General features: G+C 39.5%; 1 protein-coding gene across 2 annotated transcripts in view; it reads right to left on the minus strand.

Annotated features, from left to right (window-relative positions):
• Nucleotides 1-27,664, minus strand: part of PTPRR (protein tyrosine phosphatase receptor type R) — a 269,697-nt gene that overhangs the window by 80,903 nt on the left and 161,130 nt on the right. Inside the window, exon 6 of one of the 2 annotated variants that reach the window (XM_043447554.1) lies at nt 22,132-22,301. In XM_043447554.1, coding sequence (XP_043303489.1) covers nt 22,132-22,301 — 170 coding nt within the window. Of the gene's footprint in view, nt 1-22,131; nt 22,395-27,664 lie in introns of both variants that reach the window. The other variant, XM_043447553.1, reaches the window with a different exon arrangement.

A 27,664-nucleotide genomic window follows, 5' to 3' on the forward strand; every position in this document is an offset into this window, starting at 1 on the left:
TTACTTCCCTCACCCCCTTACCTTTGCCACAAGAACTTTTTCTATCTTGGTTCAGGTGAAAGCTCAGTGCAGTGTTCTTCACTAGATAGGGTTTGCCTATACAGATAGCCACTCCACAATAGGACTTCTATTCTAAGCAAGCCAAGAGAGGTTTCGTTACTTAACGAAATGTGTTACGTAAACAGGATCATCCAGAAAAACACACTGGCCATAAGTTCCCAAAAGAAATGCATTTGCAGATATTTACCCATCGCTATCTCTGTTGTTTGGATGCCCTACAAAAGCTGTTACTTATGCATGCTACGCCAAACGTCCTAAAGCTCCCAGCTTAGTAGGTTAGAAATGATGCTGAAGAGCCAAGGGAACAGTTTCGATTATGGTCAAGGTCAGCTGGCATTGTACACGGCGATACTGCTGCCCAGGAATAGACACTCCCCTATCCTGATCTAGCATCTGAGGAGGGGCACCCGACGATATTGTGGGCAGCCACCCCCCACCCTTGGGCATACTCCTTTCCACTGCTGATGGAAATGCAGATGCAAAGAAGACCAGGTACACAGCAGATTGCTCCTGTTCAACTAGACTGTCATGCAAATCAAAAGGGAACCAATATGAGGGGAAGGGGGGAGAATTGCAAAGGCTTTTCAAATGCATTTTAGGTTTGCCACAGGATTCTATTAGGGGTCGATACCAGCTAGGGCTTCCTGGTGGCTCAGTGGTAAAAAAAGAAAAAATCCACCTGCCAATGCAGGACACCTGGGTTTGATCCCCTGGAGAAGGAAATGGCAACCCACTCCAGTATTTTTGCCCGGAAAATCCCAAGGACAGAGGAGCCTGGCAGACTACAGTCAATAGGGTCACAAAGAGTCGACATGACTTACCAACTAAACAACAACAAAAACCAGCTTTCTTACAGGACCTTGGCAGGTGCTTAAAAATAATTAATTTCTTGAGTTTTCCTTCTACTTGGTTATTGGTAAAAAATCAGGATTGTGGCTCTGCAAAATGGTTAGGATTCAAAATACTGCAAAATATTTCTAGCCCTTCAACTTTATTTCATAGACCTACCTTCTCTAAGGAAGATATTTTAATGAAAAAGTAAAACAAGTGGATCAAAACTCCTCCTGCTAATGCATCAAGAAAGTAATCTTTGGGAGGGGAGTGGGAAGACATCAAAGTGGCAGGATTAGGAAGGGAAGTGAACTCGCAATGGGCAGGCTTACCAATTCTGTGGTGACTCAACTGCTTGAATCAACCCCAATTTTAAAGGTATCCAATTTTTGGTATGGAAGTATTAGGAAAGAACAAACTAGCAGAATTTGTTCTCAAAGGAGACGTGGGTGTATCTCTACCTTTTGGGAACCTTGTCCTGGTTATGGACTTACCACGGACACTTCCTCTCCCACCCACTTCTTTCCTGCTTTCTTACCATCACAAGCCAGGGTACTTTTAGGTCTTGTGCCTAGGACTTGCAAATGCCTCGGGTGGATAAGAATGCTTTTCCTGTGTAAGAACACGAGACATTTTAGGAACAGGAAAAGCCTATCCGGTCCAACATACCTGCCCTTTTTAGGTTTATCTTAATCTCACCTTCCTGCATTTTACCTTCCTTCATTTTCCTGCACAGGAAAAAAAAAAAAAAAGGATTTCTTGTACATTTCTCATGAGAAACCTTTACTATCACTAGACATGATAACATCTGACATCCATTTTATTTATTTATTTTTTGACATCCATTTTAGTATCACCATCTTTAATGATTTCTAAAAAAACAGTTTGCAAAGCAAGTAGACTGTTGACAATTTTTATAGAATCATAAACTGTGAGTTTGAAAGAAAAAGTTGCAAAGAAGACTGGCTTTGAGTGATGGGAAGGTCATTGGGCTTGATTTTACACCTAGCTTCTAATTGTGAGTTCTGTTATTTGTCACGTTCTGGGTACCAACATTTACTTTCAGTGTACTTAGTGATAAGGGGTATGTTTATGTGGAACAGGACTTACTATGGAGAAAAGATGCAGGTGACTAAAGCTAATCATCAACAGCGGAGACCTGCTAAAAAGCTTAACATTCTCCGAGCCCTTCCTTGTTCCCTGTTCCACATTTCATCTCTGGAATTTACAATAGGGTGAGGTAAGCAGCTGACCATCACAAAAAAGGTAAAATATTTATTCAGCAGATGTTTCATTACTCGAGAAAATTCACATTTTCAATGAAAACGCCAAAAGATGGGCCTTCTATGCAAGTCCTTACAAGGGATTCTTGGCAGTATTTATTTTTAGAGTCTGCAAGTTTTATGCACTGGATTTTTACTTTTTAACCATGCAGGTCAACAAATCACTGTGAAGACACCAAAACTGTCTGCCAGATGTTGACCGCTGATTAATTTGTCTTAAGTTCAGCCAAAAGGGAAGAAAATATGATGGGTGGAGCATGAACAGCAAGCACAATCAACATCTGACCAACCAGGGTTTCCTGTCACCTTGGGAACAAAACTGATTGGCACTGGCTTCCTGTGTACAAAGTTTAAAACCAGTAGCAACTGCAGTAACAAGAATAAACTACAGATAAGAGCCTTGGAAATTAAATCAAGTCATATCACTGAAACTTCAGCCTGAAACTCTGAGCAGAAAAGTCCTAAGATGACTTTTGAGGGGATTTTTTTTTTTTTTCTTTTAAGTCACTTTATATTTAAAGTACAATGACGTCCAATTTTGCCCTTTCTGGCAGCCTGAAATTATTAAAAAGCTACAAAAATTAAAACTTATGTTAGGGGCCATATATTTTGCCCAAGATTAAGTATTTTGCATCATACAAAAGACAGAATTTTACTAATGTACCAAAGTCAATTTTTGTTTCAGTTTTTCCTCTATCTTGAATTATATCTATAGCTTTCAGGGAGCAGAGGAAATCTTTTCTATAAAGATGGTCCAGTGTACAGGCAGATTAAATATTAATACTATTTGTAACTTAAATGTTCAAAATCTGGAATTACGGAAGGTGAAATAGAGTCAATATAGAACCAAAGCATCAGCGTGATTCACCTTTTCTGTTGTGAGTAAGTTTTTCTTATTCCCTTGGCTGCTGTTGCCATCAGCATTAAATAGCATTCTTACTGCAGTTGTATGTGTTTGGTCCAATAAGGTTCTATTTGCCTTTAGTGTGGATTCTAAAATTTTATTTCTTTATTGCTTTATTCATTCACTCACAAATACTTATTAAACATAAATACTCCATATATCTAAATACATGGAGACTCATCTAAAAACTGAGGATATGACAAATTAGGCAGTATGGTTCATTTGCTTTCTATTTTTAAGAAATTGCAGTCAGAGACTCTAAAATGTTATACAAGCACCCAAAAGGATAGGTACAGATTGTTGAAGGCCAATGAAAAAGGGAGCAGAAATGTTTGCAAAATATATTATCTTTGAAAGACACTTTACTTTGAAAATTGTAAGAAATTATCATTTTAGTTGAAAGAGATGTTTTTAGGGAAGTTAGTTCATATCTTCCTCTTCAGTTTTTCCAATTTCAGGATCATTCTCAAAATTCATCCGTTCATTATATAGGTAAATTGTAAAATACTTCTCATACTATATCTTAGAATTCATATTATTACTACCAGCTTCCTGGTTAAAGTGGGTTACGGAGTCAGATTGGCGGGGGATCACATTCAGGTTCCTCAAGACTGGGTGATCTTGATCGTTTCTCGGCCTTCTGGCTAAGATTAAATGAAGACTGTGTGAACTTGCCCAAGTTACTAACCGGAATGTACATCAGGTTTCTCATCTGTAAAATGGGGATATGACTAATACATTTACTTCATCAGGTTGTTGTGGAAATTAACTGAGGCAGTCTATGTGAAACACCTAGAAGGGTGCTCAGTACATGGTAAGTGCTATGTAACTCTTAACTGGTATTATTAATATTATTACTGCTACGATGCTGTTGCATCTGCCGCTTCTGTTGCCAAGACATCTGCTACAATCATCACAGCTTTCTCCGTAGTTACAACTACGGTGGTTATGGATTCTCTTGTTACTGATACTGCTAGCTCCCCTTTCGTAGCCAACACTGCTATTGCTACTGTTATAACTACAGTTGATGCTTGCTCTTATTCCTGATGCAACCTCTGTTGTCACAGCGATTACGAGAGGTCTGGTGTGTATGAAGATGTGTATGTGTGTGCATGCAAGTCTAGAGGGATATACAAAAAGTGTTAATGGTGGTTCCCTCTGGTGGTGGAACTGACCATGAAGTAACTTTTGCGCTTTTGCTTTGGCTTAAATACGCTTTCAACATTTCGGCAGTAACAACATATTATTTGTAAAGTACATTAAAAATTGAAAAAAAATTAATGAGTTGGATAAACATTGATTTCTCATATCTACCAATAGTTTGCACAGCCTCATGGTCAATACTACCTTTCTGAGAAAGGAAGGGTGTCAACTGTGTTCAAAAGGCATCTTATATATTATCCCATTATAAAGTCAGCATGAAGAGACTGGGAGACATAATGTATTTGCCATCTAACTATGTCCTAAGATCACATAAGACATTTAGTCACTGATTTATTTTGCTTTTATCTTTATCTCATGTCAAACCTTTCCTCATTTATCTTTAAGGAGAGATAATTTTGATAAGAGGAGAGATCTTTTGTATGTTTTAGCTTAACTGCTCCCAGGAGAATGCCCTTGGGTTGGCCCATAGCTCAGTTTTGAACAATTATCCTGACTTATCCTGAAAACAATCCCCTCAAGTTATACTAAGAATAAATAAAGCACAATGGAGTAAAATTATCCACTAAATCTAGGAAAAGCTCTATATTTTAGTCAGGAAATCTACATCATTTCAATGTAATACGTTTTTATGCTTCTGTCACTAAATATTTTCAGATTCCCCAGTTCTTGATTTGGGAACTGAATACTGGTTAAAAAAAAAAAAATGTGCCAACAGCCAAGTCGGGTGAGTTTATATAAACTGACAATTGTCCTTGTGGTACAAACCATTTTAATAGAATAGAGAAAATGGTGGGAAAGAATGGAAAACATTCAGAACAAAGTGATTTTTTTTAAGACTAATGTCATAGCAATACTTTATTTATTGTTTCCCTTATGAACTGTCCTGAAACTTTAAGTATTAAAGGGTTAAACATCTGACTCTGAGCCAAATGAGCCAAATGATGACTTTATTTCTGGACTATCTGTTAAGTTCTAGGATGAACGGATTCACCATCCAGGGCTCCAACAAAACTCTGGTTGAAGGCAAACTCAAGGAGTTTATCTCTCTTTGCTAAGGGAGGGTCTTGAAGGACCTTTCTAAGCCTACATAAGAAAATCATAATTAAATAGTATTGCTTCTTGTGTAGACTCATATCAGAGACTGATCATGAAGACAGGTGATATTTTCAATATAACTTTTAGACGTTGTCCAGGGCACCCACCCTGAAGCCCAGTAAGGAATGATGCCCCCACCCGTCCTCCTCCTCTTACTTCTCCTCCTTCCCCAGCCCACTACCCTCCTCCCTTCCCTCTCCTCCTCCTCATCCTCCTACTTCTTTTTAAAAAAGCCTACTCTATCTTTTTGCTTGTATATTGGTCAACTGAATTCAGGAACATTTCATCAGAAATCCAATTCGAGGCAACAAATATCTATTTGTTGCGTCTATTGTGAGTAAGACACTGTAACACAAAAATCAGGCTTCAAATCTGGGTAGAAATTTAATGCCCTAGAAATGTATGTGCAACGGTTGACAGCTTGGCGTCTCAAGCCAGATCACCTATATTCTTTTTATGGTTCCCACGACCAGCTTGAGCAAGTGACAAAACTTCTTGGGACCATGTTCCTCTTGTTAAACAGGGCTGATAACTGCAGGACTATTTTGTATTTGAACTATACACGTAAAGCATTTGCAACAGTGCCTGGAATGTAGTAAACACTCAATGTAATGTTAACTGTTATTACTCTTGTCATCATGGGAGAGCTTGCATTTCAAAAATAAGGTTCTTTCCTACTTATTTCCATTTCCTCTTTTCAAAAAAATTTTTTTTTTTTCCAAAATTTTGGTACATATAGGGAAGATGATGGGGAAGAGTTGGCGGGGTGGGATGGGTTTCTGGTAAAAATAATATATATATTAAAATTCCTACCTAGTGTTAAAGATGCCACATGTTTATTGTTCTATATTTGATCATACAAAAGGCTTCAGATGGCGATATAGTAAAGAAGAAATCTTGAAATTGTCTCATAAACTTGTAAGGGCCCCATACTGGATGATACTGAGTTCTGGGTCCCAGTCCTAATTTTTCCTTTCTCAGAAGATTAAAACACTCAGACGTTTATTGATACAAAAGTCCTCCTGGAGAGGAGTGTTTGCTGAACATTAAAAAACTGAATTACTTTTGAGAAAAAGTGATTAAAGACTTTAATTACAATGATAAGATAAAATGTCAACTTTAGAATGGGTTATAAGGGTAAAAAATCAGAATATTTAACGTCTAAGCATAAATGATACATAACATATTAAAATTAATCATAAAGAAGTATAAAAGAAAACTTCACAAAAGAACTTTTAAGAGAAATTATCACTTTTTTTTTTTTTTTTTTTACTGCAATCAGGCTTCCAAGTGGCCAATGAAGAATGTATCTGAGAGTCAGCAACAGCTTTTCTAGGAGTTATTTTTGGATTTATATTCATCATAAACAGCTCTGTGTGCATGCTGCATGCTCAGTCACTTCAGTCGTGTCCGACTCTTTGTGACCCCATGGCCTGGAGCCTGCCAGCTCCTCTGTCCATGGGATTCTCCAGGCAAGAATACTGGAGTGGGTTGCCATTGCCTTTTCCAGGGGATCTTAGGGACTGTAGCCTGCAAGGCTCCTCTGTCCATGGAATTCTCCAGGCAAGAATACTAGAGTGCTTTGCCGTACCCTCCTCCAGGGGATCTTCCCGACCCATGTCTCTGTGTCCTCTGCATCAAGAGGCAGGTTTTTACCACTAGTGCCCCCTGGCAAGCCCTTAGGGGAATGTGATGTAGAATTATGTTTGGGAACCACAGCTCTGAGGTTTCTCTCAACTCAAAAATGCGGTATTTTTGACTTGTCAAGAATGCTCTTGTTCTACTATTATCACCACCTACTTTCAGACTATCACCATGCCGACCACATGACTACTGCCACCAGCAGCGAGTGGAAATGAGAGGGGGTACAGCGCAGCGCAGTGCGTGTGTGCTTAATCGTGTCTGATTCTGCAACCACATGGACTGTAGCCTGCCAGGCTCCCCGTCCATGGAATTTCCCAGGCAAGAATACTGGAGTGGGTTGCCGTTTACTTCTCCAGGTGATCTTCCCCAAGCAGGGATCGAACCCACATCGCCTACATCTCCCACACTGGCAGGGAGATTTTTACCAACTGCATCACCTGAGAGGGGGGAGTCAGCAGTTATTAAGGTCTCATGTGCCCCAGGTACCTTGATAAGCAATACAAGTATTAATGGTGTAAGACATCATCCTTATCCCAGAGAGCCTACAATTTCGTTCACTAAATGACACAGTGTAGTATTTTGAAGGATGATAATGTGTGGGGTCATATAATCACGTTTAAGCCATGTTTTATTATTTTACTTATTATTAATATTTTTAGGCTCCTGACTTTCTAATGCCATTTGACTTTGTGCATATGCTCCCACCTCAGGGCAGGATAACCCATAACAAATGTATTTTGGAATGACTCTTATTGACACCATATTCAAGATTTCATGAGACAACCTCCCTACCTTGATCTTACTGGCATAGCGTCAGAATATTGCTTGGGAATTTCTGTCATACATGGAAGAGTACATTTTCACTTTCTAAGTATACTGTTGTTTCAGTGCTCCCCCTACAGGTCATATACAGAAGGATTTTTAAAACAGAAATTAGAAATTCGGGGGCATTACTCACACATTTGCTGAGAGCATGGCTCTCAAGGATTTCACATTTGATGGAGGAACCAATCGCTCTAATAATATCTCTGCGTGCATCCTTCCAGAATACTTACCAACCAAGCTCTTGGACTCAATCTGCCCAAATCACAAAATACATAAAATCTGCCCCCATACTTTACATATGCATAAGGCTTTATCACTTGCATTCTTGAATTCTCACCCATTCAACTGGAAGGAAATTTAGTCTGAACTGCTCCAGTACCTAAGTCCTTCTCTTGTACAAATTTTGACTAAAATAAGAGCTTTTTCCTATTAGTTTCTGCCCATGATATATTTAACCTTCCATGAATTATGAGGATGGAGTGGGGAATAAAACACTTTTAAAGATAATACACTTTAAAGGCTGGTTCAAGAAATAAACTGTCTTCTACAAAACAGTGATGGCAAATCAAGCCATTATCACCATGGTTGAGATCATAAGGGTCACATGGAACAAGAAGTTGGCTCAAAGTATCTTCCTTCTGCAAAATGTCTATGATTATTTTAAAAAAAGAAGGTTGATATTTTAAAATGTGTAATAAGAAAGTAAAGACAAGGATAAGGATAGTCACCCATCCAAGCTCTACAGAATATTCAAAGATGAAGAAATCTTGCCTCTCCTGGAAAAACTTTCAGTCTCATGATCTGAGACTTCATAGATTTCTAAACCATTACTTCACAAATGTGGACTCATTCAACTGCATGATGTTTCTTGTTCAAGTGTTTTAATGCATATTTGTGCGACAATAACAGGTTTGGGATAGAATCTCTTTAATTTTACAAGACTCTTCATTAAACAGGAGCAGATAGGCCTAAAAAAAAAAAAAAATTGAAAAAGCTCATCGGTCACCACAAGTAGTTGGAGAAAGTAAGCACCCAAGAATGAAATGGCAAGTGAGAAGCTTCCTCTGTGTTTGGGCTTTCTAGAACTATAGGGACATTTTACGGCTGAAACATGAATAATGCTAACATTGGATCATGTAACCAATATTTAAAGAACCCCTACTGTGTGTGTGAAACTAGGAAGTAAGGAAACAGATGAATGAGCTCTTAGGAGATTTGAGGTGTGCCTCTGTGTGTGTGTGTGGTGTGTTTAAAATATTTTATTCCCAGAGGTCTTTATTTTTTTCTATGGATAGAGTGGGGGAAGAAGGAAGGGAATTTAAGGAGGACAGTACAGATCTATAAAAGGTGCCCTGAGCAATGAGAAAGAGAATGATTGAAAAAAGGACAGACTGGAAAAAGGATGCAGTGTTGAGTGTCTGTCAGAGACTAATGTGGCCAAGGATACATGCTTGAGGTCTATTCCTTGGCAATATAGCAGGTCTTTGCTGTACTTTTAATGTATTCACTCATAGGTCCTTTAGCACTTAATCATTTCTACTCACATTATTGCTTCAAGTGGGTTTAAAATTCCAATTAGTCTTTTAGAATCTGTAGGTAGACTAAAGATTCTATCAGGAGAAGAACATTATTTTGAATATTTAGTAACAAGATGCTAACTTAGGGATGAAAATTTAACAGCAAATAAAATATAGCAATAGTAAAACGAATGAGTCAGGAAACCATACTCAGAGCAGGAGAAGGAGGGTTTTTATAAGTGTCTGTTAGTTCCCTGTGATGCAGTGTGAGATCCAGGACAGACAAGAGGCGTCTCTCAGCCCCTTGTGCTGGTTCATGAGGCTAGAAATCACAGAGGACTTCTGTCTGGAGGCAGTGCAGCGATGGTGGGGATCATCTGTTATTTATTTATTTATTTATTTATGTATTTCTTTCTATAGAATAAACCTAATTTCAAGAACTTGTTTCTTTTTCCACATTGTGCATGCATGCTCAGTTGTGTCCGACTCTTTGTGACCCTATGGACTGTAGTCCGCTAGGCTCCTCAGTCCATGGAATTTTCCAGGCAAGAATACTGGAATGGGTAGTCATTCCCTTCTCCAGGAGATCTTCCCGACCCAAGGACTGAACCCGAGTCTTGCGTCTCCTGTATTGGCAGATGGGTTCTTTACTAGCTGAGCCACCAGGAAAGCCCTTTTCATATTGAGACTTAACAAATATTTAAGAAATATGTAGTATGTATCAGGCATTGTGCTATAGACACCACCAAGTGGGGAAATCAGAATCCAGAGGAAAAAGGGGGGAAATGAGGAGTGAGGCAGGCAGGGTGAAAAGGCTGGAAAAGGGAAGGAATATTGAGGCTTGTATTCAAACCTCTGATTTAGGGGAGGGAAATGGCTCCTAAATATAAGAATTCATATATTATAAGACATAGTAGGCAATAATAATTCCATCTGACACATTGTCTTTAAAATTACTTGTGGATTTAATGAGAAATGAAAATGATTGGAAGCTAAGCATTTTTAGAAAGCACATCATATTTGAGAATGTTCACACCAATTTGTTATTTCTCAAGTTACAGCTCTTTCTCACTCGGCTGAGACCTTTTTCTAAAGTATCTGTCAAAAAAGATTTGGCTTCATCTGACAGAGAGGACATTAAAGTCATTATGGATTTTTTTTTTTTTTAACAAAAACAAGAGCCAGCTTCTTTTCCCTAGATGAGACTAGCTAATAATTGCTTCAACATGTAGTTATCCACTGGAGGGCACTATTTCCCCATAGTACTATCAATACAATCAGATGGACTGGGCCGACTTCAGAACCTATCAGAGCCCTGCCACTGTTTCAATTATACCCAGATAATCCAGTAATCATGTACAGATATGAGAGCTGGACCATAAAGAAGGCTGAGCACCGAAGAACTGATGCTTTTGAACTACAACGTTGGAGAAGACTCTTGAGAGTCCCTTGGATTACAAGGAGATCAAACCAGTCAATCCTAAATAAATCAACCCTGAATATTCATTGAAAGGACTGATGCTGAAGCTCCAATACCTTGGCCACCTGACGCGAAGAGCCAACTCATTGGGAAAGACCCTGATGCTGGGAAAGATTGAAGGCAGGAGGAGAAGGGGATGACAAAGGATGAAGTGGTTGGATGGCATTACTAACTCGATGGACATTAGTTTGACCAAGCTCTGGGAGATGGAACAGGACAGGGAAGCCTGGCATGCTACAGTCCATGGGGTGGCAAAGAGTTGGATATGATTGAGCAAATGAACAACAAATCATGATGAATTGCTAAATGGAAATGACACTTTAATGTCTGTAATACACTTACAGGTGAAAAACCAAACCAGTCCATCAGTTGAAAAATAATTTTGCTAAAGTCATCTCCTGTGAGTGATCTGTGATTTTTTCAGTGTGTTTCGAAAAGAGGTCATGTATCAAGAGCTGGGAAAATCTGATGAGACCAGAGTAGAACATCACCTTACAGGAAAACAAATATTCATACAGTCCTTTAAATGCAGAGAGTAGGACCCCGAGTTGTAGCTTTATGACACATTTCAAGTAATTCTGAAAGCAAAAGACTTTGCCTACAAGCTAAAATCTCCTGACACAGTAACTGAGATTCAGAGCTGGACTCTCTCAAAATAGGAAGCCAAATACTCTGGGAATTGTCTGTGCCTGCCCTGATTAAAACACTTCTCCAAAAAGGGCTATTTTACCTAATTTTGTCAACCTGTACACCAAGATCTGTTACATGGTCTGCTAGCAAAGACTAGAAATCTGAGTTTAGAGAAAGACAAATATCATGTTATCACTTGTATGGGGAATCAAAAAAATAAGACAAATGAACTTATTTACAAATCAGAAGCAGACTCACAGGCTTAGAGAACAAACTTACAGTTACCAAGGGAGAAAGGTAGGGGAAAGGGATAGATTGAGAGTTCTCTATACATAAATAGAGAAGCAACAAAGACCTACTGTATAGGACAGGGATCTCTGCTCAATATTCTGTAATCATCTACATGGAAAGCAATTTGAAAAGTAGTGGTGGTGGTTTAGTCACTCAGTCAGGTCTGACTCTTGCAACCCCATGGACTGCAGCCTGCCAGGCTACTCTGTCCATGGAATATTCCGGCAAAGAATCCTGGAATGGGTTCTTCCTGGAATCCCCTTCTCCAGGGGATCTTCCTGACTCAGGGATGGGACCCATGTCTCCAGCATTGTGGGCAGATTCTTTACCAAATGAATCATAAAGGAAGCCCTAAAGAGGGTTAAAAAGAATAGATACGTGTACATGTATAACTGAATCACTCTGCTGTATACCTGAAATTTGCCAACATTGTTAATCAACTCTATCCCAATACAAAATAAATTTTTTTTTTTAAAAAGCAGTGCATTTAGAACTCTCCACAGTGAAACTCTAATTTAATCATGGAAAGAGGAATTGGTCAATATGAACCTCAAACAATTCTACCACACAACCTCTTCTTGAAGGTCAGGACAAGAATTCTGTTGAGATGCTGTCATCATGCTGCTTGGGGGAAGCATACAATTCTCTCTAAAAATAGGCCAGACCCTACAGAATGGCTTTAAGACTTCCCAAAAGCCTACTGGAATTTGTACCCCATAGAGTGAATGGACACAGAGATTCCCTAGTAAAGCTGGAAGCCAGTGTCAGGATCAGGTTTCAAGTTCATAGATGTTAAAGAATGGGGTGGGATGGTGTTCTGAGAAGCCCTTTTTACTAGACTCTCAGGATGAGGCAGCCTGTGGGAAGGGTGGTCTGGTGGAAGAAACAGCAGTAAGAGGACCCAATGGGACTTACCCTGTTACTCTGCCAAGGGCCGTGATGGGGGAAGAAAGAAAGGTGGAGAGGGGAAAGGAGTTATTATAGTGATTGCTAGTAGAGTTACTTCCATGTCTGCACTCTTGGGACTTACTCACACAGGCTCAAACATTTCAGTCTGCTTGGAGAGAAGCTAGGTCTGTGCTTGCAATAAGTGATGGCCAATTTTTACCTTTTTTAGGCAGAACGCTGCTGCACTTAATTCCTTAAAAATATATCTTGATTTCTGTTCTACTCTTCCTGGGTTGTAGCCACTGTCATTTCTTTCATTTACCACTATTAAATTTTGCCTCATTTTCCATAAAAAATTTAGGGCAGATTTAAAAACTTTTGCCTCCATCCTTTCAATTCCAGTGTTTTTTTTTTTTTTTTTTTTAATAATAAAGAACCACATAAAGCTTTTTTCTAATCCTTCAGAACCTCATTCCCCCATTAGAAAAATGTGATTGTGCCTGTCCTAGAAATAAAGAAAAAACCTGCTTGATGTTCCCCACTAATGAAGGGCTCAGCATGTTTCCAAAGCCTCCCCAAATATGGATATCCTCATAAAAACATTTTATAAGGATATGATTATAAAATAAGAGAAGTTTAAAATGTTTTCATCTGCATCATCTAGGAGGATATAGAACAGAGTGGATATGTGCAGATTTTGGAGCCAGACTCTTCAGGTTTAACCCTTCCACCCCATCTTTATTTCTTTGTGACATTGTGCATGATATTCACTCTCTCTCTGTTAGCTTACCTGCAGGAAGGAATAAAAATAGTACCTGCCTCATGAGATGCTGTGAAGAGTGGAGGAGATAAAATCAATACATTAGCCTGGTGGTAGGCAGCACGTGGTAGGTGAGTGGTCAGTACGCTACCTTTCATTATTCGACTTCTCCTCCCATGCAGGCACAGTGGCTGGTGACATGGACTTAGTTATTATTCAGGCTGTTTGAACAATAGAGACGTCCCTGCCACAACACTTGAGAGCAGTTTTTGACTTGAGTTTTGTGAGTTACTATCTCATGTCTCCCTTTCAGACTGCCTTCTTTCTATATTTGTGTTTGCCACCATCTTGATCCTTCATGTTGGATAACCACCAGGCTTCTAGAGTGGGAGCAACCAGATGCAAGAAAAACCTGCGGCTGACAGTGAGTTTCTAGACTGGCCATGAAATCGTTATCTGCCTTGAATATATTGAAACTTAATCTCATGAAACTGAATTCTAGAGGAATTCCCTGGTGGTCTAGTGATCAGGTCCCATTTTTAAACTGCCAAGGCACAGCCAACACATACATACATACACACACAATAAAGCTGAATTCTACTAGAATAAGAAACCAAAAAGCATTCCAAAAGCCAAGCATGACATTTGTTAGGAGGAATAACAGCATAACACTCCACAAACATACTGATTTATAATATATTTTTCACTTACTTTCCATAAAAGATAGGAATGTGCCACACACCCCACACTTCTCCACCCCCCCGCCCCCCACAATATAGTACTAGTTAGAAGAACATTCTCTGGAGCCAGACTGCATGGGTTCAAATTCTGTTTGTCATTTTCTCATCCCCAGAAATTTACTATTCTGCTATTTTGGCAATAATGTAAACTCTGTTTCCTGACTGTAAGTAGGGGATAATAAGTCCCTTGTGAAGATTAAATGAGAAAGTACAGATAAAGGGTCACTACATCTCAGTGAGTTGTTAATTTCATTGACGTTACTTGGAGTTCAGTAGGATTGATCTCTAAATGGTTATTTGTTATGTTATTATCTTCATATTGTCAGGCTGAACCAATGAGCTGTGGCTGATAGACTGTGTTGCACGGTGCCGGGTTCTAAATTCCACTAGAACAAATAGTGTTTATTTGAAGGAGGCTTTATGGTATGTGCACAACAGCCTGGAAAGATCGAGGAAACCTGGAATATAAACTTGGCTCTGTTATGACTGGTGTCATCAGCTTTGGTGAGTGGAGTAACGCTCTTGGTTCCCCACCCAGATCACCTTTACTCGACTGGTGCCTGCACCTTCTCCTCCCCAGCTGCTCGGAATATTGACCGAGGATGGCACATAGCTGCCACTTCTCTGGAGGATCGCCCCCGGCTGATGGGAGTGGCCTAGTCCAGCAGTACCCGGGGAGTAATGCCTCCACCACCCTCAGGTGGCCTGAAGTCAATGGCTGACCAACATGGGGTACAGATGCCCTCAAGTTGGAACATCTCACGTTCCAGCTCTTCCTGTGTGATCAGGCTGAGGCCAGACGCCAATGGAAATCATCTCTTTGCTTCCCCTATTTTCCTTTAGGCTTCTCCCAGAAGCTTTCTCTAAAACTTGGGACAAGAATCCTTGGCTCAGGCTGCTTTTAGGGCATAGCTAAGTCATTTCAGTCATGTTTGACTCTGCGACCCCACGGACCATAGAGCCTTCTAGGATCCTCCATCCATGGGATTCCCCAGGCAAGAATACTGGAGTGCGTTGCTGTGCCCTCCTCCAGGGGCTCTTCGCAACCCAGGGATTGAACTCGCATAGCTTATGTCTCCTGCACTGGGGGAGCGGGTTCTTTACCACTAGCACTGCCTGGGAAGGAACCTCATCTAACACCTAAGAAACAACTAAGAAAGGAGATTCTGGGTCTCAGTTTCATTAAACAGAAAATGAGGAAGTTCAACCCCTCTTTCACTCATGGGTCCACTTGGTGAATACAGATTTTAATTTCTAGAGTATTTTTAATGCTTTGTACCCTGATGCTCAGTTGTATACATTCTACACTATTTCCTTTACTTTATATCTCCAAAGGGAGATCGGTCAAGGAACAATTAAGTATGTATCTCATAAGTTAAGGGCTTCCCTGGTAGCTCAGCTGGTTAAAAATCCTCTGGCGATACAGAAGACCCAGGTTTGATTCCTGGGTCAGAAAGATCTGCTGGAGAAGGGATAGGCTACCCACTCCAGTATTCTTGGGCTTCCCTTGTGGCTCAGCTGGTAAAGAATCTGCCTGCAAAGCCGGAGACCTGGGTTCAGTCCCTGGGTTGTGAAGAACCCCTGAAGAGGGGCATGGATATCCACTCCAGTATTCTTGGCCTGGAGAATCCCCATGACAGAGGAAACTGGCAGGTTACAGTCCTCATGGACTGGTCACCAAGAGTCGGCTGAGCAACTAAGCACTGCTCAGCACTCCTAAGTTAAAATTTTTGAGCACTGAAATGTCTTTCTGTATGGGAGGGCAAGGGGTGGAAGTCAAGACATTTCCCTTGCCTCAGGGAAATGACAGTAAACAAAGGCTTTGAGTTTAGGTGTAGAATACTCAACCATTCTCTTGTTGATACCTGCGTTTTCATGGCTTCCTCCAATGCAAACATCTTTCTAGCTCTGAAAGAAATCTCCCAGGCTCAGCCAGGTTGCAACCCCTAACAAAACCCTTAAACTCACATACCCGGGTGCTTTTTCATCATTTGCACAGTATTTATGGACACCAGAACAAACCATCTTGTGGTACAGTGTAAGAAAAGTCAGAAAATGAATGTCATTGGGTATCAGCAACCCTAGGGGGTCTGGGGAGATTTTGATTATGATAGATAGAAAACCTCCATTAATGCCATACACCTACTGGCCCATTCACTCATTTCTGAGGCAAATTTAAGTCAGGAGCGAGAGTGCCTTGTTATAATGAGTCCATCCTTCCTTTCTGGACAGTTTTCTAATTGCCTTTGCTTGCTTTTTATTTCTAATAGAAAATCAGATGAGGAAAATGAGGAAATAATGTGAATCTACCTGTTGATTTCCTTCCCATAAAATTGACTACATTAGTCACACAATAGCCTAAAGGGGAAAACTGCAGAAACTTCTATTTACAAGTTCTCTGTCTTCGTACAGAAGAAAGCGTACCATACTAAGGTCTGAGTGTGATCTCTTGTATACTAGGCATTTGGAAGCTGGCAAAAACCAACTATAAAATACAGTTTCCTAGAGAGGGACAAGAGAAGAATTTGAGGAGGACATGAATGGGTCAAAGGAAGAAGGAATAGGAGCAAACTGGCCTCTTGCTGCACCAGCCATGTGACATTGGTTACCTGGCTTAACTGTCACCAGACCTTTGCAGGGCATGTGCTATTCCCCTCATCACTGGTGAACAAGCAAGTTATACATGCAGAAGTTGTGGAGCAAGTACCTGAATGTAGCTCTCAAATTCATGGACTCACGTGGGGAAAGAATTTCTTTGTTAGATGAGAATTCATTTGATATTAATGCCTATTAAATAATATTAAATAACCAAATTTATAAACAGGATGAGAAAACCTGTAAGTCAAGCAACAGTTAAAAATATTTATGATGTCGAAAGCAGGTTCAACCGTATCAATTCCGTTTAAAAGAAGTCTCAACATTCTTAAGTTCAAAAATATAACTGACTTATGGAATGAGATCAGAGAATGAAAAATGAAAACAGGACTAGATTTAATTTTCGTTCTTAAAAGAATAATATCATTTTGTATTGATTGGGTTTTTAAAATTTTATTCAAAAAATTTTTAAAAATTAAAAAAAATAAATTGTCTGCACTACATTGCACAGGGGATCTTAGTTCCCCAACCAGGGATTGAACCCATGTCCCCTGCAGTGGAAGCAGTTTAACTGCTGGACCACCAGGGAAGGTCCCTATATTGATTATTAATTTTATGGTATCCTTTGAAAAAAGGTGGAACAGATACTATCATACCTATTTTGTAGATTGGGAAAACTGTACCAAAAGGACTTAATTAACCTTTTGAGTCACTTATTTAGTAAGTGTCAAGTAGTATTAGCACGGAGACCCAGCTCAGTAGTTTGTCATTAGACTATCTGTTTTTATGGAATTTTTAAAAGAAATATTTGAGATCCTCATATGTAAATTAACTCCATAATTAATTAACTCCATAATGGTTTTCACGTGTTTACAATATATGGTGCTCACAGGAACCATGGAACACACGGGAATATGAAACACACAGAAATACCTTGAGCCTTTACTTGTCGTTAAGACTCTCACAAGCCGGTGAGGGGACAGGACAATCTATCAAAAACCTTTCATTTCAGTCCCTTTCTAAATGATTCTTTAATTAAAAATCACTGCTAGAAGTGTGGTACATGTGAGAAGGCAGAGGTATTAAAACACCGTGGGCTTCAGTAGGGGTCATGGCCAAAGGTAGAAGGTAAGTTTCGTGTTGGGACCTGGAGGCTAGAGATGGCTGTAAGGAGGATGAGGAGCAAGCAGGCGAACAAAGGTGCACACGCAGACAGGGGCATGGCCCGCTGAGAACAGGCTGCAGGGTTTACTTGGGGCATTGTGGTAAATGGAACATTCAGAGCCAGATAGTACAGGACCTCTAAGGCTCACCGAGGTGGTCTGTGCCTGATCCTGCAGGCAAAGCGGAGCTACTGAGGATGCATACACAGCAATGTAACATAATGCAAGTATTGTTAGGGCAAGATAAATCTGAAGAGTGTATAGTATGAACTGAGGGAGGGAAGAGAATTAGATCAGACAGAAATGATGGAATAAAGTCATATACGTGAAATATATAATCCCATTAGTCCTAATGCCATTTTTATAATCATAGGACATAATAATGCAAATATAAAGTAATAAGAGCTAGGTCCAGGGTGATGGCTACAAAGACAGGAATTGAAAGTGACGAAATCCAAGTAGCAAGAATCAATATGACCTGGTGACTAATCGCAAATAGAGGAAAACAAGGGGACTGCTCTGTCCCTTATAATTCTTTAATCTGCATAATTTTCAGGGTATACCCTTTGTACTCAGTCAAGCATATTCAATTAGTCTCTATATTTTCCTTTATTTATTTTTAATTTAAAATTATATTCTATTATCAATTATGTCAGAGGAATAGATTCTCCCCTTCAGGGATGAGAGATTTATGTGGCATGACCCAAAAGATTTTTGGGGACAAATGACTCATAATGCAGCTTTTATGATCTCACGGTGATTTTAATGAAGCCAGACTTTCACGCAATAAACAGAGGATTATTATTTCACTCTGGGATCAGGAGATGGAAGGCTATAAAACACAAGGCTATTTTAAAGATGCCATTAGAACATATAAATATAAATTATGTTTTAAGGCTTAAAACTCTCAGGAAAGTTTCTACTATATGGAACACTGTATATCTCTCATCTTTTATCACTCTTAAAACCCTCATCACTATGACATCTTGGCAAGGGAAGTACGGTAGAAAAACAGGATGAGAATAGGAATGATGGAATAAATAAGGTGTTTCCCTACAAGAACTTGCCGTTAACCTGAGAATTATTCAATATAACATTCATACATTCATTACAGCATTTATTTACAGGAGCTCTTGCTTTTTAGGAATTATGTTCTATATGGAAGAGACAAATCATATACGTGCCCTAAAGAAGCTTAGAGTTTATGGGGTAAGACAGATTATTAAATGAAAAAATTTACCTAAGAAGTTTATAAATACTGTGTGCACACAAGATTATGGGACTAGCATAGAGGGGCATAGGGGAGAGGGAACTGAATCCCGGTTGGAAGGTGGGTGAGAGGAAGAAGCAGGAGGACGTAATGACTTTCATGAGACAGTGACGCTTGAATTGCCTTCTCCATATTCCTTGCCTATTCCTCACCTCCACTCCTCACCCCAGGACCACTTGTCTCTTTTTTGGGTAGTCCAACCACACACAGGTAATCCAAGACCATTTTCCTCTTCTTTTACTACCTTTTACATGGTTGATTCCTAAAGAAGTATCTTCAGCTCAAGCTACCTCTCTGATGAAACTCTGAAGTTATGGGAGAAAGTTTATCAGTGTCTAAAAGTAGCCACTCAAGAACTAGAAAACTAATGTCTTGGAAGCCAAAGGAAGAGAGAGTATCAAACAGGAAGTGGGCATTAATGTTGGATGTAAAAAGAAGCAAAACATGTGCTTTGACTTTGGTGGTTAGACCACTGACATACTTGGCAAGAAGATGTGAGAGAAACAGAGAGGATAGAGGCTTAAAGAAGATCATAGACGCACCAAATAGACTGCTTATTTAAGACACATCTGAGAAAGGAAGAAAAGATAAAAATCAGAGGAGGGACTGGATGAAGGGAGTTTATTTGATACAAAAGAGAGCCATTTTCATGCTGAGGGTATTGCATCAGCAAAAAGGTTGCAGTTGAACTTAGACGAAGAAATTTGATAGAGTAAGTTATCCGGGTGGGGAGGGAGGAGCTGGCGCCCTTGTGTAGAGAAGAGCTTTTTCCTGCTCAAGGCAGGAAGTGGAAGGCAATGGGTGGGGATGCAGGGAAGTCTGTAGACCAGGAGGCAGGGAATCCACAACGCTGATCACACACTTACTCTCCAGAGTCCCCCATATAGACCACAAAGAGGAGCAAGCCAGCATCCCTGTGCAATCCTTTCTTAAACATTCACTTCACTTAAATGAATTAGTGGATACTTAACCTTCTGCCCCTTGAAATTCAAACATGCCCAGCAGTAGCCTACAAAGGGCAGGATGCTGGAAATAGATTCTCCCCAGAGGACTAAACGGCCGACCTTGCTCAGAACTGGTGGTGCATGATGCTAATAAAAATTAGTCTGATTTTCAGTCAGTTTTATTATCAACTTTAAATCATCTTTGTGACCCCCTTATCACTTTCATCTGACCAGATCTTTTCTGCCACCCTGCCCTTGCTACACCACTGCTGCTCAGACACCTGCTTCAAGGTTTCTCTTTGAAGCAAACATAAAGGCATGAAACTAATGTGGGTAACAAGCATAAAAGAGCCTGAAGGAAGTGAAGGAGTCAAGTTTAGTTGCTTCGTATTGCAGAAGAAGAAAGCAAGACCCAGATAGGTAAAATGATTCATCTGAAATCACTCAATCCAGAAATGGCAGAGCTGGGTCTGGAGTCATTCTTCCGGTTGGCCTTAGGGAGAAAGTTCATCTTGTCTGCCCTTTAAGATTGTAGCCCAGACAGCAATTTGGTGGCATCTAAGCAAGAGAATGGTTCCTGTAGACCCAAGTAGATTCATAAGGAAACCAAGTCTTCTGGGGGAGGAGGTAGGAAGAATGACTTGATTGTTCTCCATTCTCTTCCATTATGGAGTCAAAGTATTCTTTTATAGAACTTTGGAGATCACTGCAACAAACTCCTTTCTTTTCACTTCATTCATTGTTCTTTGATAATACTTTCAAAGAAATTTGAATTACCCACTTTGTCTTTTGCAGTTCTTAAAGCCCCAAACTATATTTTCTGAAATATGGGGTGTATGTGTGCACATGTGATAAAAAATACAATCAAAATTTACATACATGCTCTAAGGCAACAACAAGGACAGTGATAGAAAATGGAGACCCAGGGAAACAAGTGGAGGACAAACTTGGGAGAATGAACCTTGAAAAGCTCTCAGTTCCCCACTACCCTGATGTGCAGTGTTGGATATAATATCAATCATATTTCAAATATAAGAGCAAAGCTTCTTATTTTAAGACATACCATGGGAAAGCTCTACTTAATATTTTGAGGAAGCAAAGAATTAGCCCCTCATTTAAATATTTTACATATTCTAAAACAGAAAAAGAGACACAGATGTACAGAACAGACTTTTAGACTCTGTGGGAGAAGGCAAGGGTGGGATGTTCAGAGAGAACAGCATTGAAACAAGTACACTATCAATGGTGAAACAGATCACCAGCCCCGGTTGGATGCATGAGACAAGTGCTCAGGGCTGGTGCACTGGGAAGACCCAGAGGGATGGGGTGGGGAGGGAGGTGGGAGGGGGGATCGGGATGGGGAACACATGTAAATCCATGGCTGATTCATGTCAATGTATGGCAAAAACCACTACAATAAAAAATAAATAAATAAATATTTTGCATATTCTAGTTTTCCTATTTAAATTTGCTTTAAATGGGAACGTACCAGTACAAGTATATCACAAAGGCAGGTAAACAACAAAAATAATGTCATGAAGCTTGAGATATTTACTGTTTGTTTGGCTCAAAGGAAGCAGACGGAAAACTTCATAAAAACTAATTTGTGGTATAGACTCTTTCTACCATCCTACAAGAATGTGGTCTTTGGTGGGAAATACTCTACTATATCCAATAAATATTCTTATTCCCATACCTTCTATCTACCAGAGTTTTGATGACAAGTAAGCATGATAGTGTTATGTGTGAACAGTGGCCTTCAAAAGCACTCAATAAATGATTATAGAAGCTGTCCTGTAGTTGAAGACTTGACTTGGGTCTACACCAGACCCAAGTCTTATCAAAATCAGATGTGACTAAAAGATTATTGATAACACAGCTAGACTCTTTTAGGGGACAAGAAAAACCACTTCCTCCTGGTGTTCATTTGGTGGTGAACAATTCTACCCAGTATGTCAATCATCTCTGGTTCTATCCTTCTCAGTTAGGAATACTCTAAAAAGAAAAAAAAAGCAACCTGTCGGGGGAATCTAGAAAAAGTTCTTACCTCTCCTGAAGTCCTATGGGCTTCATTTTGAAAGGAGAAGGGCAGACAGCGGTGGCAGCTTTGATCTCAGGAGGGTATTGGCCTTGAGGGTCCACAACCACACTCAGTACCCTTGGAGCCTGTTCAGGCTGGACCATGCTGTTGGCTGTCTTGTCCTCAGAGTGTGCAGGCTGTAACACAATGGGTGATAGGTGGATCTCCTGATTTTTCTCTTTATCTTGTCTCAGGGAAAGCTGAAATTTTTCTTTTAATCTGTAAAGAATCTATGGAAGGAGATACAAAGAATTTCTGTCACAGTTTTTCATGTTGAACAACAGAATATGATCTCCATCCCAACTTAGAAGACAAACCAAAGTAAGTGAGCAAAGCTTCCTAGGATGATTTCTGTTTTATACTATTGAGGATTTTCCTCAAAAAGATACAGTTTGTTTCCAGTTATGGAGTGGGCTTCTCCGGTGGCTCAGTGTTTACAAATCCACCTGCAATGCAGAAGACTTGAGCTCAGTTCCTGGGTCAGAAAGATTCCCTGGAGGAAGAAACGGCAGCCCACGCCAGTGTTCTTCCCTGGAGAATCCTATGGACAGTGGAGCCTGGCGGGCTGCAGTCCACGGGGTTGCAAAGTGTTAGACACCATTGAAGTGACTGAGCAAACACTGCAGTCACAAGGAGTACAAACATATTAAACGTATATGCACATGATCTGCTTTTCAAACAGAACTCAAAAACAAATATGCCTAATTTTATAAAGGTATCAGATGTCAGTGTGATCACATGTCAGCTCTAATTTAAAATGACTGACATGGAAAACTTATAGAAAGAATAGCCATGATATAGAGACTTATGACATTTATAGAAACAGATCTGCAACCACTACAATGTGTAAGAAGAAAGTCTCATAAAGTAGTAATTAAAGCATAGCAATGCTATAAGCCACAAGTTCTTAATGTAGGTAAATATCTGCATTAGTCACACATTAATTTGAGTATCTAGTAAATACTTGAAAAAATTAAATTTTAGGGCACATGTTAAAGAATAATTTGGACAATCAGAATTTTGTTTTACTTCCTGCTCCTTTAAGTTTTGAATGTGTGCTGAAAAAAAGCCAAAGTATCATGTCCCTTCATTCTCAGAGTTCTTTCTGGAATGGCTAACTCAATTCAGAAAGTTTTAAAACTTTTAAAAGAATGGGACTGACTTTGCTGAGACACTCCAGTGGACCAAACTGCGAAGTGAGCAAGGTTTGTCCTTCCTGTCCTCAGGCTTTCCTTTTTATAAGCCCCTTCCCCCCTTTTTTTCTTTTCTTTTTAAAATATTAATTTTTATATTTTATATATTTTAATATAGTTTTTTTCAGTTTAACTGAGATATAATCGACATATAACATTGTATACATTTAAAGTTTAAGATGTACAGTATAACGGCTTCATAGTTTTTTCTTCTTTCTTGATGATAACTCCTCTACTTCAATTATTAAAAAAAGAATCAGGATGAAACAAAACCACAGTAATCTAAGATGAGAAAGTATTAGACTGAGATTAAGAAGAAAATAATTCAAAGAACTGAAAACTCAGCAGCAGGGTGTAAATCTTCTTTTAAGCAATAAAGAACAGAACTGACAATGCAGAAAATACAATCAGTGGTAGATATGACAAAGCTGAGAGTCTGCCTGGAATCTATAGCAAAGGAGGAACAAATGAAGATGAAAACAAGAGAAAAGATGGGATATGGACATCAGAGAAGAGTTATGGTAAATGATAAGCCAGAATAAAAGAGAGAAGCAAGTCATCCAAAACTATTTTTCAGTGCCTTGTGTGAAGTACAAAGTATTCCATCATGAACAAAATAGACTGTATCCTGTTTCTATGGAATTTAGGGATATTAAATGAAAAAAATTCTTAGTTTTTTTTTTTTAAGTATGTTGATTGAAAGAAGAGTAAATATGAGAAGAAAATGGAGCAATTTTTATGGCTTTGAGAAAAAACGCATATTACAGAGTATATATGAATCCCATCCCTAGATAAACTGATATTCATGTGAATAAAGCCAGCAGGAGCAATTTCTCAAATACACAAGGTTTCATAAGATATATTACCTGTCTACCTTTCCCAAAAAAACTTTACTCAGAGTCATGAGAGAGATGACTCTAAATGAAGAACTGAAGAAATAGAAATTGTAATATGAAAGGGAGCCCTGGAATTACTTAAATGTAGAGTAAAAAATAAATTTATTTAGTTCCAACATCTCAGACTATAATAACAAGAAATAAGTTGAAGGAGGGCAAAGAAATAAAAAAATATGGATGAATATATGTTAAATAACTTTTTAGTTAGGGATACAGAGGGAATGGAGGTCAGGACATTAGGAGGTTAGGAAAGAAGGACCTCCTTCTTTCTCTGGCTACAGGCTCCTCCAAGGAGTCTGGAACCTCAGCTGTCCCACCCACCTGTGTACTTGGGGCAAAAGGAAGAAAAGGTCACCACCGTCCCAGCCTCACTGCACAAAATTATGGTAGAGATTCACATCTAGAGAAGACCTCTATGATAGCAAAACCTGAGAAATTGGGACTCAAACATTTTACTCCCAAGTCACAACATTAATTTGGAAGATTTATTTAAACTCCTTTTTCCTAATGTTTCTCTCTCTTGTATCTTGCAGCTGTGTGTCGTTGGGCACATTCATTTCTTGACCCCTCCCAACCTGAGGGTCATCACTCACTAACAAAATGAGGATTATAATAGCATCTCATAGAGCTTTGGTGAATATTAAGTGAGATAATTTACATGTTCACAATTTTCAGCTCTTAATAAATGCAACATTATCAGTGTGTTCAATAACATATATACAGGTTTTATATATTAAAAAAATAGAGGCCCTTCGGCCTAATTATACGTGAAAGAAATTGAAGTTTAGCTAACTAATGTGGCTGCTCCAAAGTCAGCAGTAAGTTGTGGGAGAGCCAAACTCAAGGCCCCTCTGCTTCGAAGGACGGATCACTTCCCACCCCTTATGTGCATGCTCTTTGCCACACCATCATTCTTAGAGATCGACTCTGAAATCCCATCTGCTGCCCATGTGATTCTAGCAATGGGTTTGAACGTCACCAAATCTAAGAGTACATCTTTGTACACTAAGAGTTCTCTCTGGGACTTCCCTGGTGGTCCAGTCACTAGGAATCCACACTCACAATGCCAGGGACCTAGGTTCAATCCTTAGTCAGGGAACTAGATCCCACATGCCGCACCTAAGAGTTCACAAGCTGCAACTAAAGATCCCGCATCCCACAGTGAAGACCCTGTACAGCCAAATAAATAAATAAAAATAAATAAATATTAAAAAAAGAAAGTTCTTTTAAGGAAAAGGTCTATGCACAGATGAGGTATAACTAGAATTGCGTATTATAAATCGAACTGCCAGGAAATCAAGGAGAGTCCTTCTTGCCTTTTATGTCAGTTCACTTTTGTATGACCTGGTAACTTTATACGGGTGGTATAAAAGTTGACTGTGGAAAGGTAAAGCTAAATCTTGAATTTTTGAGACAATGGGTTCTAAATATTCCTGTGACAAATATTACTGCATAAGGAAAAAAGATGTCCAATATTAAGTGGCATGTAACTGCTTTCTGTAGGATAGAAAATACTGAAGATAATGCCCAAGGATGGGGAGATGTTTTTGGACTTGCTCCTTCTTTTCACTTTCTATAACCTTCAAAAAGCACTTTGTCAACATCCTGCACAAACAAAACCCACAATAGAGCAATATCAATTAGATGACATGTATGTATTAAGATAAGTACATAATTACTAAAAGATGAGGAAATTAGAATTTAAGTTGAGACAGCTTTTTATTTTTTTAATAGTGCGTTATTTTCCTGAATGAGAAAAGAAAAAGACATATATTTACAAAAATCTATTTAATCAAGGATATTGCATATATTGTATATTCTAAGCTTTTTCACAGTCAACTATAATACATATTGGAGAAGGAAATGGAACCCACTCCAGTACTCTTGCCTGGAAAATCCCATGGATGGAGGGGCTCCTACATCCATGGGGTTGCAAAGAGTTGCACAGACTGAGCGACTTCACTTCACTTATAATATATAAATCAAAACATTCACTTGCCTGTTTACATTAGAGTTTTGGAGAAGCATATTTCAAAAATGGAAATGAGAGGGACTTCCCTAGTGGGCCAGTGACTAAGACTCTGAGCTCCCAATGCAGGGGGCCCAGGTTCAATCCCTGGTCAGGGAACTAGATCTCATATGCCACAACTAAAGATCCCATGTGCTGCAACAAAGACTCAGCACAGGCAAATACATAAATAAATATTTTAAAAATGGAAATGAGAAAGCCAAGAAAATGTCAGCCTTCTCCCTAGTTCCACTGACAGGTGTTAATGGAAAACTAGCTCTGGTTCAAAGTCCTTCTATATCATTCACAAGCTTATGTTCTTGGTGGTGAACCTTGCCACATATTTTACAATCATCTCTTTACTTCATCTCCGGTTAGAGGTCACTTTTTAAATTGATATCTACGTAGTATGTGTGAAAACTGACTTCTACATCTTTAATTAGGGGAAGCAGAACCTGGAGAATATATAATACTCTTAAGACACTGTTTAAATATTCAACAGAGAGAGCTGGTCTATCTGACAAAATGTGAAAAGAATTGGAGAGGTTGGTACTTGGCAATAGAGCAGTTGTCATGGAATTAAGCTCTACAGAAGTGTTTCCCAACCAGCAGGAATTTTGCCTTCCTGGGAGATTTGGCCACATCTGGAAACCTCTTTTGGTCATGGTACTGGGCCTTCCCAGATGGCGCTAGTGGTAAAGAACCTGCCTGCCAATGCAGGAGACATGAGACATGGGTTCGATCCTTGGGTCAGAAAGATCCCCTGGAGGAGGGCATGGAAACCCACTCCAGTATTCTTGCCTGGAGAATCCCATGGACAGAGGAGCCAGGCAGACTGCAGTCAAGGGGGCTGCAAAAAGTCAGACACGACTGAAGTGACTTAGCATGCACACACATACAACATGCACTGGGGTGTGTGCAGGGGGCCACTGGCCTCCAGTGGGCAGAGGCTGGACAGAATGCTAAGTACCCTACGATGAACAGGACAGCCCCCCACTCCTGATGGAATTATCCAGGCCAACATGTCAGCAGTGCTGCTATCAGGAAACTGGGATAAGGAGCCTTAAAAATCACCTGGTGTAGTTAAGTCGCTTCACACTTAAATCCAGAGTGGTTGAGTGACTTATGGCAAGTTAGAAATGAAGTTTAGAATCCAGGCTTCCTGACATATGCCTATAATCATTCTCTGCTACAGTGTCTTCTAAATCCCCACAGATCATCTTCCCCCTCTTTTTCCCAAAGCCTCTGAAAAAGTGTTGTCAGAAATTTTTCTCTGCGCAGATCAAGATCTGGAATATACCATACGCATGTTTCTCTATATGAATGCACTTTGTTTCCAAACTCCACCTAAAAGCTTGCTGTAGGAATGGCAAGTCAATATAACTTTCCCTTTAAGAATTTGC

This window comes from Cervus canadensis, chromosome 25 (assembly GCF_019320065.1).
Source record: "Cervus canadensis isolate Bull #8, Minnesota chromosome 25, ASM1932006v1, whole genome shotgun sequence".
Lineage (NCBI taxonomy): Eukaryota > Metazoa > Chordata > Mammalia > Artiodactyla > Cervidae > Cervus > Cervus canadensis.